Source organism: Ranitomeya imitator, chromosome 4 (genome assembly GCF_032444005.1).
Source record: "Ranitomeya imitator isolate aRanImi1 chromosome 4, aRanImi1.pri, whole genome shotgun sequence".
In the NCBI taxonomy this organism is placed as follows: domain Eukaryota; kingdom Metazoa; phylum Chordata; class Amphibia; order Anura; family Dendrobatidae; genus Ranitomeya; species Ranitomeya imitator.
Genome location: NC_091285.1, coordinates 196,522,323 through 196,534,409, shown reverse-complemented (window position 1 = coordinate 196,534,409; position 12,087 = coordinate 196,522,323). Strand labels below are relative to the sequence as shown.

Below are 12,087 nucleotides of genomic sequence, written 5' to 3'. Positions count from 1 at the left end.
GACCGACCTGTCAATCAGTTTTCCAAGCGATGCTACAGATCGCTTGTAAAACGCTAGCATTCTGCAAGCTAATTACGCTTGTAAAACGCTAGTGTTTAGCGGGAAAACGCATGCCAATTCCGCATGCGTTTTACCCGGGGCAGAGTTGCGGAATTGCCATGGAAATTTCCGCAGCAATTCCGGACGTGTGCACATAGCCTTAATGTAGCTAGTGAAATATGATTGATCCCTTTGGGACAGGTGTGTGGTAACAGTAGATAAAATGCAGGATTTGCTCTATAGGATAAATGGCACCAACCTACTGTGGTGGTAAAAGCTTTACCCAAAAATGCACAAATAGTAAAATATTTACAAACCAATTTATTTCAGAGAACATTCTAAGGTAATGGAAAGAAGCTAAACATACAGTATCTACTTAGACGCGGCGGATCTGAAACTTTCCAGTGGGATCAGCAATGAACCATTTCTCCCAAAGCTTGTAGTGTGAGCAGGGGAACTTCCATGGTTTGAATCGTCCAGTCCAGTGAAGCAGCTTGGCATCCTGAACCACATTCTGAGACAGCTGGTTTTCTGGACTCAACCCTTTGGTATATAAATGATAGAAGATAAAGGTGTCAGAACATTGTTTCATATTTTTGTTTGCAACCTAGCCATATAATACCAACAAATAAGCCTGTTACCCTGGTTCAAGATGGAAGGTTTGTAGACGTTATTTTTAATGTCAAAGGACCCTACAATTCTTTACTTTATCCCAATGATTTCAGACTCCATAATCTTAAACTTCCTGTCTACAAGACTGCACCAGTACTGTGCAAAGAGCTACACCATTGTTAATTTTGATCAATCACAGTTTTAAGTGTGCCCTTTATCCTGTTCTTGAAATAAGACACGTTGGTGCTTGCAATTTTCTTAAATGTTCCTGCAAATGGATGTACCAATAGGTCCAGAATATCGTGTGCACAAGAGCTGTGGAAGATAGCCTTCAGTGACAGCTGACCTTTTGCAGCAGCATTTAAAAGGATGTGAGAGGGAGTGGACTCATTCTTTCTGTTCAGTCCCCTTTAGATGCAACCAAGTGGCCCCCTGAGGTCATACAGTGATGTCTAGGTCTGCCAGGTATGCTGGCTTGTTAGGTCTTACCATAAGCAAACTGGTCTGGCATAATACGTAAGTATTACAGACTACTATTAGACCAGTGATTAAAATGGAAAATTGTCAAGTCCCGTAGAGAGATGAAGTACAAAGAAAAAAAAAACCCTGTCCTCCGTTCTGGTAGTTTCCCATCCTTTAATTCATGCACAACTCATTTGACTATGCTTTTGTGCACCTCCCAAAAAAGCACTGCGGGAAAGAGGTCAGATGTACTTCGAAATGATTCCATCTGCCCCATTATAGAGAATGGATCCGTCAGGGTCACTTTTGGAGATTCACATGGAAACCTCAATGGAAGTGTTCAGTATAGAGCACTTGATAAATGTTAAACGAGCCTTAAAAGTGATCCTAAATGGTGCCAAAAAATACATCCAACTCTACCCAAAAAAACTCAGTGTCCATCATCTATCGATGGAATGGAAATATAGGGATTTTTGTGTGTACACACCGTAAAATCCTTTTCTCCGAGCCACTCATTGGGGGACACAGGACCATGGGTGTTATGCTGCTGTCACTAGGAGGCTGACACTAAGCTGAGACAAAAAAAGGTTAGCTCCTCCCCTGCAGTATACACCCTCATGCTGGCTTCCAGAGACCCAGTTCAGTGCAAAAGCAGTAGGATAATAACAACAAAATATCAAGTAACAGAGTATAACATGTCAACAAAACAGTCAAAAACTAAGAAAGGTAACAAGCCGTAAGGCTACCAGGGTGGGTGCTGTGTTCCCCACTGAGTGGTTCGGAGAAAAGGATTTTACGGTGAGTACACACAAAAATCCCTATTTCTCCTTCACCACATTGGGGGACACAGGACCATGGGACGTCCCAAAGCAGTCCCTGGGAGGGAAACAATACAACCAAATAACTCCGTGTACCATCTGACTACAAATGCGCAACGGCCGCTTGCAGAATACGTCTGCCAAGGGCCGCGTCCGCAGAGGAGTGAATGTGGACATTGTAGTGCTTTGTGAAAGTATGTAGGCTGGACCACGTAGCAGCCTTGCATACCTGCTCCGCTGTAGCCTGATGCCGGATGGCCCAGGAAGCACCCATCGACCGAGTGGAGTGTGCTCTAATCCCCGCTGGGATAGGACTGCCCCTGACCCGATAGGATTCCTGGATAGCAGATCGAATCCATCTGGCTATCGTGGCTTTAGACGCAGCCAAACCCTTTCTGTGACCCTCCGGGAGCACGAAAAGGGCGTCCGATTTTCTGAAATGAGCCGTTCTGGAAATGTACCTCCTAAGAGCCCGTACCACGTCCAGGGTATGAAGGGCTTTTTCAACTCTGTGTTTTGGCTGCGGGCAAAAAGAGGGAAGAATGATGTCCTCGTTAAGGTGAAAAGATGATACCACCTTAGGAAGAAAGGCCGGAGAAGGGCGTAGGACTACCTTGTCCTGATGGAAAGCAAGAAAAGGAGCCCGGCAGGATAAAGCGGCCAATTCTGAGACCCGTCTGATAGACGTTACGGCTACGAGGAAGGCAACCTTCCAGTAGAGGACAGAAAGCGGAACGTCCTGAAGGGGTTCAAATGGAGGTTCCTGAAGAACCCCCAGGACCAAGTTGAGATCCCAGGTCTCTAACGGCATTCTGTAGGGGGGTACCACATGGGAGACCCCCTGAATGAAAGTCTTGACTTGAAGGTTGGCAGCGATCCTGCGTTGGAACAGCACGGATAACGCTGAGATCTGACCTTTGAGGGAACTCAGTGCCAAGCCGGAATCCAACCCGGACTGAAGGAAATCCAAGATGCAAGGGATTGAGAAGACTAGCGGAGGGTGACCTCGGAGCCTGCACCATGAGAAGGTGGTCTTCCAGGCGCGGTGGTAAATGGAAGCGGAAGACGCCTTGCGAGCGCTTAGCATGGTGGGAATGACCTGCTGAGAGAAACCAGCTCGAGTTAGAATCCAGGTTTCAACAGCCACGCCGTTAAACGTAGGGCCCCTGAGCTCTGGTGGCAGATCGGTCCTTGGCGAAGCAGGTCTGGGCGGTCTGGTAACCGCCAGGGAACGTCGGCTACGAGCTGAACGAGCTTCGCGTACCAAGCGCGACGTGGCCAATCTGGGGCGACCAGAATGATCGGAACTCCCTCCGTCTTAATCTTTCGGATCACCTTCGGCAGTAAGGGAAGTGGAGGAAACACATATGGGAGTTGAAACTGATTCCAAGGGAATATCAGCGCGTCACTCCGATGGCCTGAGGATCCCGAGAACGCGCAATGAAGTTGTGGACCTTGGCGTTCAATCTGGACGCCATCAGATCCACGTCCGGGGTCCCCCAGCGAAGGCAGATCTGTCGAAAAACCTCTGGATGGAGTTCCCACTCCCCCGAGGCAAGGCCCTGGTGGCTCAGAAAGTCCGCCGCCCAGTTTTCGACTCCCGGAATGTGCACCGCGGAAATGGTGGAATGGTTGGTTTCGGCCCAACGAAGAATGTGGGAGACCTCCTGCATCGCCGCCCTGCTGCGGGTACCCCCCTGGTGGTTGATGTAAGCCACCGCTGTGACGTCCGATTGGACTCGTATCGGGTGACCCGCAAGCAGGGCGTGAAAGCGACTCAGAGCAAGCCTGATCGCACGAATCTCCAGAATGTTGATAGGGAGCCTCGACTCCCGAACAGTGCAACGGCCCTGGGCAGAGTGGTGAAGAAACACCGCACCCCAGCCGAGGAGACTGGCGTCGGTAGTTAGCACTAACCAGCGGATCGGGAGAAAGGACTTCCCCTGGAGAAGAGATGTACCCAGGGTCCACCATACAAGAGATTGTCTGACCCGCGGAGACAACGGGCAAGGACGGTCGAGAGATGAGAGACTCCTGTCCCAATTGTCCAGCAGAGCCTGCTGCAAGGGACGGAGATGGAGTTGAGCGAAAGGCACCGCTTCGACTGCTGCGACCATTTTGCCCAGGATCTTCATAGCGAACCGAATGGGTCGCGGGCGAGGATGGCAGAGAGTCCGGGCTCCCTGCTGAAGCGCTTGGGCCTTGGACCGAGGAAGCAAGACTAGACCCCTTGAAGTGTCCAGGATCATTCCAAGAAAGGAGATGCGTCGGGCAGGAACGGGAGAGGACTTGCTCAAGTTGATCAACCAGCCCAGGCGTGAAAGGGAATCCAAGGTAATGTGGACGCTTGCCTCGCAGGCCTGATAGGACGGACCCTTTATGAGGAGGTCGTCCAAGTAAGGTAAGACGACCACTCCTCGCGAATGAAGAATGGCCATGACGGCCGCCATGACCTTTGTGAATACCCTGGGTGCCGTGGCAAGACCGAAGGGTAAGGCCGTGAACTGGAAATGGTCCTCTAGAACGGCAAAGCGGAGGAACCTTTGATGTGGCTGGAATATTGGAATGTGAAGATAGGCATCCTTGATGTCTATCGATGCCAAGAATTCCCCTCTTTCCATCGAGGAGATGACCGACCTGAGCGATTCCATCCTGAAGTGTCGTACTTTTACACACTTGTTCAGGAGCTTCAGACCCAAAATGGGGCGCACTTTCCCATCTTTCTTTGGCACGACAAAGAGGTTTGAGTAGAAACCTTTGAACTTCTCGTGTTCCGGAACCGGAACAATGACCCCGCTCTGGCGGAGGGAGTGAATGGCGCAAAGGAGGGCGCGAGACTGAGCTCCCGAACTGGGGAGACGAGAGGGAAAAAACCGAGTTGGAGGGGGAGCGGAGAACTCTATTTTGTAGCCAGACGACACCAGATCCCTGACCCATTCGTCGTGAACGACAGAGAGCCAGGCTTGCTGAAAAAGAAGTAGGCGTCCGCCTACTCTGGTGGTATCGACTGGCGCCGTTCCCGAGTCATTGAGAAGGGAATCTGGGAGGTCTGGAACCTCTGGTCCTGGGCTGCCTAGGCTTTCCTCGCCAGGACGGATTCAGCCTGAAAGAGGGACGAACGTCTCTGTCTGAGCGAGCGGATCGGTCCGATCTGGAGAAACCGTCAGGATTGGACCAGGCTGGGCTGGTACGAAAGGGCCGAAAACGAAAATATGGCTGGCGCTGGAAAGCCGCCTTGGGCCTCTGTTGTGGAAGGAACTTGCTCTTTCCCCCTGTAGCGTCGGAAATAAGCTGGTCTAGCTTTTCACCAAAAAGACGCCCGCTCTGAAAAGGGAGAGAAATCAGAGATTTTTTAGAGGAGGAATCTGCGCGCCACTCTCTGAGCCAAATAGCCCTTCAGATAGTGATGGCGTTTGAGGCCGCCGAGGCTGCGCAATTCGCTGCATCGAGAGATGCGTACATCACGTAATCACCAGCCATGGCAGTCTGTTTAGCAAGGTCCGCCATTTCAGCCGGGAGATCCTGTTCATGAATGGATTTCGCTAGAGCATCCGCCTAGGAAACCATTGCCTTGGCCACCCAAGCCGCGGCGAAGGAGGGAGATAGGGAAGAACCTGAGGCTTCGTACACTGAGCGAGCTAGAAAATCTAGCTGGCGTTCAGTGGGACTCTTAATCGTAGCACCCTCCGGAACGGATAGGAGCGTTTTGGAAGCAAGGCGCGAAACCGGAGGATCTACTAGTGGGGGATCCGTCCAGTCTTTCACGAGATCTGCTGAAAAAAGATACTTCGATACCAGGTCCTTTTTTCCCGTGAAACGCTTATCCGGACGCTCCCTGTGTCGTCTGACTATCTCAAGAAAATCTGGGTGAGAGGCGAAAGTCTTATGGGAACGTTTGGTTCTGGTAAAGGAGACTGCGTGGTCCGGAGCAGCATTAGAGTCATCGTCCACTTTAAGTGCGTGATTGACTGCTACAATGAGGGAGTCAACCGTAGAGCTATACTCCGGAGCCTCCGGGTCTAAGGATACATCAGACTCATATTCAGAGTCGTGAACGCTGCGAGCCCCCAAAGAGGGTGAGCGAGAGGTGGAGCTGCCAGAAACTGAGTGGCGAGGTGAGCGCTCAGGAGAGGTAGTGCGGATCCGTTTTCTGGATGACCATGCTTCTTTCCGGAGAGAGCGGCCCCTGTTGGCCGACGATTCCCCTGATACGGAGGGATCTCTTAACACCTGTAACGGATTGCCCCGTTCCCCAGGAGGGTTTTGAATGGATTTGATGGCATTGGCTAAAAAGTCCACGGACTGCGAAAGCGACGCGACCCACGCGGGGGGACTAGGTACACCGGAGTCGGTGGCGGTGGAGGGCTCCTGGGTACATGGGGCATCGCAGGCTGAGCAGAGGGGGGAGCTCTGAGGCCGAGGAAGTGGAGCCTGGCAGGTGGTACACGCAGAAAAAAAGGTAGTATGCACCTTAGAAGACTTTGACTGGGACATGGTGTACCCTAATGTAAGAATAGACCAGGGTCTAAATCTAAGGAAGCGAGGGCGGCGCTGCAGGGGAGAACCTGACGTGGTCTCCTTACCCGAGGTCCTGTGTCCCGCAGAGAGAGAGGAGAGGCGGCGGCAGTGCTGGTGACAGACGGAGAAAACGCTGCACGTGCGGCTGGAGAGCAGGAGCTTGCGGCGTGCAGAGGAACGATCCAAGATGGCCGCCGAGAATGGGGAGAGGAGATCTCGCAGAGAGCGAGAAGCGCCAGGACTAAGGGGCGGCGCCGTATAATGACGCGTAATGGGGGGCGGAGCCTATCGGGATGCGGCCTGTGCTAGGCTGAAGCCGGGGACTAAATTTTCGGCTTCGGCCCGGCGCGCGGCCGCTGATGGCCAGAATATAAGGGGCCCAGAAAAAAAGTGTGCCACCCTAAGAGAGAGCCTTCCGGATCGCAGAGCCGGCTACCCTCCCGAGACACTTACCCCGATGGAGCCACAAGGGGCCTGAGGTGATGAGGTGAGGAGTGCCTGGGGTGAAAGCCAGGGACGGTGCAGGGGTTGGGAAGCCTCCATCCACCAACCCCTGAAGGGGGGTGGAGAGAAACCGTCCACCACCTGTATCAGCCGCATATAACAGTGGTGATGCAGTGTGGGCTGCATGGACGCCACAGATAATAGAGCCTCTGTACAGCCGAGGGTGAGACCTGGTCGACAGGGCAGATGTCCGGCAATAAAAGGCCTGGCTGCAGAGGAGGATGGACAAAAGGCAGGGAGCCAGCACACCGAGGAAATGCAGGAAGCACGGATCTCCATCCTGACGTGACGTGAAGAATATCCAAGAAAACGAAAAGATGATCCAGCTTCCAAATAAAATATAAAAGTTTAATCCAACATATTAAAATAAGGAGACAACTCCTGGGACGGCATCATACACATAGTAAGGCGAGCGACGCGTTTCGACCAAGCGGTCTTTATCACAGCTGTGATGTGCCTCCTACGGACACTAAGCTTGAACTGGGTCTCTGGAAGCCAGCATGAGGGTGTATACTGCAGGGGAGGAGCTAACCTTTTTTTGTCTCAGCTTAGTGTCAGCCTCCTAGTGACAGCAGCATAACACCCACGGTCCTGTGTCCCCCCAATGTGGCGAAGGAGAAATAAGGGGTTGCCACATTACTGGTAGCACAAAACCTTGGAAAAAGCGATGTCTTCCCCAGGACTGTGGGGTCGGTAAGCCAAACCTCCAACACCGATTACTCAAGTTGCCTGACTTATGACTCTGCCTCACTAGCATTGCCTCACTACTGAGCATGTACAGAAAGTGCACCACAGATTCATCTCCACTAACAGCCCAGATCCTTAGATCAGGAACAGAACAGACATTTATAGGACATTTCAGAACTTTCCCAAATTAGTATGAAAACATTTACCGCACATCCTGCATTGTACTTCTGTACCCAATGTATTATATATGTTAGGGGTCGATCCATTTTATGCCGACTCCACAGTCCTGAGTTTAAGTGTGTGTGTGTGTGTGTATATATATATATATATATATATATATATATATATATATATATATATATCTATCGAAGGCTGAATGTGTGTATGTGTGTATGTGTGTGTGTATGTATGTATGTATGTATGTCCGGGATTGGCATCTGCACCGTCGCAGCTACAGCCACAAAATTTTGCACAGTCACACGTCTGGACCCCGAGAGCGTCATTGGCTATGTTGTGAGGTGAAATTTTAACCCCCCGCGTTCTAATTCACCAAACAATTTTGCCCCTATCTACATAATGGGGAAAAAAGTGAAAGGAAAAGTGTTGGAGGCGTCGAAGCTACAGCCACAAAATTTTGCACAGTCACACGTCTGGACCCCGCGAGAGCGTCATAGGCTATGTTGTGAGGTGAAATTTTAACCCCACGCTTTCCAATTCACCAAACTATTTTGCCCCTATCTACATAATGGGGAAAAAGTGAAAGGAAAAGTGTTGGAGTCGTCAAAGCTACAGCCACAAATTTTTGCACAGTCACACGTCTGGACCCCGAGAGCGTCATAGGCTATGTTGTGAGGCGAAATTTTAAGGCCATGTTCACACAGTGCGTTTTTTACTGCGGAACCGCAGCGTTTTTGCCGCTGCGGTTCCGCAGCTGTTTTCCATGCAGGGTACAGTACAATGTACCCTATGGAAAACAGGAACCACTGTGCACATGGTCCTGAATTTAAAAAAAAAAAAGCCGCGCTGAATAGCTGCGGGAAAAAAGAAGGAGCATGTCACTTCTTTTTTCGGAGCCGCAGCGGTTCTGCACCCATAGACCTCCATTGTGAGGTCAATCCCGCAGTAAAACCCGCAGATCAAAAATATATCTGCGGGTTTTATTGCGGTTCGTGGTGCAGAACCGCTGCAGCAGGAAGTGCGGGGAAGCGGGCGGAAGTGCGTGGGTGGAGTGTGGCTGCCCCGATCCCACCCCCCCCCCATGCTCCGATGCCCCTCCCCCGTGCTCTGATGTCCCTCCCCCGTGCTCCGATGCCCCCCCCGTGCCCTAATCTCCCCCCTTATACTTACCCGGCCTCCCGGTGTCCGTCCGTCCGTCTTCTCCCTGGGCGCCGCCATCTTGCAAAATGGCGGGCGCATGCGCAGTGCGCCCGCTGAATCTGCCGGCCGGCAGATTCGCTCCAAAGTGCATTTTGATCACTGAGATATAACCTATCTCAGTGATCAAAATAAAAAAATAGTAAATGACACCCCCCCACTTTGTCACCCCCATTGGTAGGGACAATAAAAAAATTAAGATTTTTTTTTTTTTTTTTTCACTAAGGTTAGAATAGGGTTAGGGGTAGGGTTAGGGGTATGGTTAGGGTTAGGGGTAGGGTATTTTCAGCCATTTTAGCCCTAAAAAGCTTCCTAGGAAACACACAGTCTCTGCATAGAAAACTGCATAAAAAAAGGATCAAAAAACGCATCAAAAAACGCATCAAAAAAGCCATCAAAAAAGGACAAAAAAAGGACCAAAAAAAAGACCTGCGTTTTCTGCCAAGAGCTGCAGTTTTTTAAAAAAATCCTGAAAAAAAAAGGATGGAAATCAGGAACGTGTGAACATACCCTAACTCCGCGCTTTCCAATTCACCAAACAATTTTGCCCCTATCTACATAATGGGAAAAAATGAAAGGAAAAGTGTTGGAGGCAAATTGACAGCTGCAAGATGTGAACAAGGGGGACGTAAAGAGTGAGAGCGATGGCGCCAAATAGTATATACCGTACAGTTGCTAAGGTGGGGCCCCGACATGGGATACTCACCACACCCGGGGATATGAACACACACACAAAATGCGCCACACACTACCACGTGCTTGAACACATATCACCCTCAGCACACATTTCACCACACATTCTCCAACCTCGCCACATAAAAGTCGAAACACAAAAGTCGCCGCTCAAAACTCGCCACGCGCAGAACTCGCCACATGCAAAAACTAGGCTCTTGCAAAACTCGCCACAAGTGCAAAAGTCACCTCATGGAAAACTCGCCACACGCAAAACTTGCACACGCGGAAAAATTGCCACATGCACAAAAGTTGCAACACATGCAAAATTTGCCTCACACAAAACTTGCACATACTCAAAAGGCACCACACAAAACTCGCCACGCGCAAAACTCGCCATGCGCAAAACTTGCTCCACACAAGTTGCTACACTAACCTGTCACATGCAACTCGACACACAAAAAGTTGCTACACGCATGTTGCCACACAAAACTCATCTCACAAAAGTCGCTACATGCATGTCGCCACACGCAACTCAACACACACAACTTGACAAACGAAACTCGCCCTAAAACACACACAAGTCTGGTCTTATCCTTCAAAAATAAAAATCTGATTAATAAGCAGACAAACTACAACAAATGTACCATATAGGAAATACGGCAGCTGTCAGTCACATGACCTGTCTATTATGTGTATGTGTGAGCTAATATATACTGCCAGGGGGAGGGCTTCCTGTTGGCTGGGGCTTTATCAGGCTGCCAATTTAGCTTACAAATACTGAGGTAAAAATACTGAGCAAATAACGTGTGAACGAGGTCTAATACAGGAGGAGATGACACACAGGTATATACTATATACAGGGGAGATGACACACAGATATATACTATATACAGGAGAGATGACACACAGGTATATACTATATAGAGGAGGAGATGACATACAGGTACATATATATACAGGAGGAGATGACATACAGGTATATACTATATACAGGAGGAGATGACACACAGGTATATACTATATACAGGAGCAGATGACCTACAGGTATATACTATATACAGGAGGAGATGACATACAGGTATACGCTATATATAGAAGATGACATGCAGGTATATACTATATACAGGAGGAGATGACATACAGATATATACTATATACAAGGGAGATGACACACAGGTATATACTATATACAGGAGGAGATGACATACAGGTATATACTATATACAGGGGAGATGACACAGGTATATACTATATACAGGAGGAGATGACATACAGCTATATACTATATATAGGGGAGATGACACACAGCAGGTATATAATATATACAGGGGAGATGACATACAGGTATATACTATATACAGGAGATGACATACAGATGTATACGTATACTATATATAAGGGAGATGACAAACATGTATATACTGAGGTGATGAGGTAAAAATGAGAGGTGTGAGGTGAAAATGAAAAGGTGTGAGTGCAAAATGAGAGGAGTGAGGAAAAATAATGGAGTGATCAGAAAATGACAGATGTGAGGTTGAAATGACAAGTGTTAGGGGGGAATGAGAGGAGTGAGGGAGAAAATGAGAGGTGTGAGGGGGAAAATGAAAGATGTGATTGGGAAAATGAGAGGCGTGATGGGAAAATAAGAGAAGTGACGTGCTATAACTAACCACAGATATTTACTATGCCCAGGCAACGCCGGGCTCTTCAGCTAGTCTAATATATAAAGCTGAATGTGTGTATGTGTGTGTGTATGTATGTCCGGGATTGGCATCTGCACCGTCGCAGCTACAGCCACAAAATTTTGCACAGTCACACATCTGGACCCCGAGAGCGTCATAGGCTATGTTGTGAGGCGAAATTTTAACCCCGCGCGTTCCAATTCACCAAACAATTTTGCCCCTATCTACATAATGGGAAAAAAGTGAAAGGAAAAGTGTTAAAGGCGTCGCAGCTACAGCTACAAAATTTTGCACAGTCACACGTCTGGACCCCGAGAGCGTCATAGGCTATGTTGTGAGGTGAAATTTTAACCCCGCGCTTTCCAATTCACCAAACAATTTTGCCCCTATCTACATAATGGGGAAAAGTGACAGGAAAAGTGTTGGAGGCAAATTGACAGCTGCCAGATGTGAACAAGGGGGACTTAAAGAATGAGAGCGATGGCGCCAAAGAGTATATACCGTACAGTTGCTAAGGTGGGGCCCCGACATGGCATACTCACCACACACGGGGATATGAACACACACACAAAATGCGCCACACACTACCATGTGCTTGATCACATATTACCCTCAGCACACATTTCACCACACATACACCAACCTCGCCACATAAAAGTCGAAACACAAAAGTCGCCGCTCAAAACTCGCCATGCGCAAAACTCACCACATGCAAA

At 49.2% G+C, this 12,087-nt stretch overlaps 1 protein-coding gene across 10 annotated transcripts in view; it reads right to left on the bottom strand.

Annotated features, from left to right (window-relative positions):
• Positions 1-340: 340 nt before the first annotated feature.
• Positions 341-12,087, bottom strand: part of GLT8D2 (glycosyltransferase 8 domain containing 2) — a 52,238-nt gene continuing 40,491 nt past the window's right edge. For all 10 annotated transcript variants that reach the window (XM_069764234.1, XM_069764232.1, XM_069764236.1 and 7 more), the window contains one exon: positions 341-582. In XM_069764234.1, coding sequence (XP_069620335.1) covers positions 416-582 — 167 coding nt within the window. In that variant the 3' untranslated portion in view covers positions 341-415. The remainder of the gene's footprint in view (positions 583-12,087) is intronic.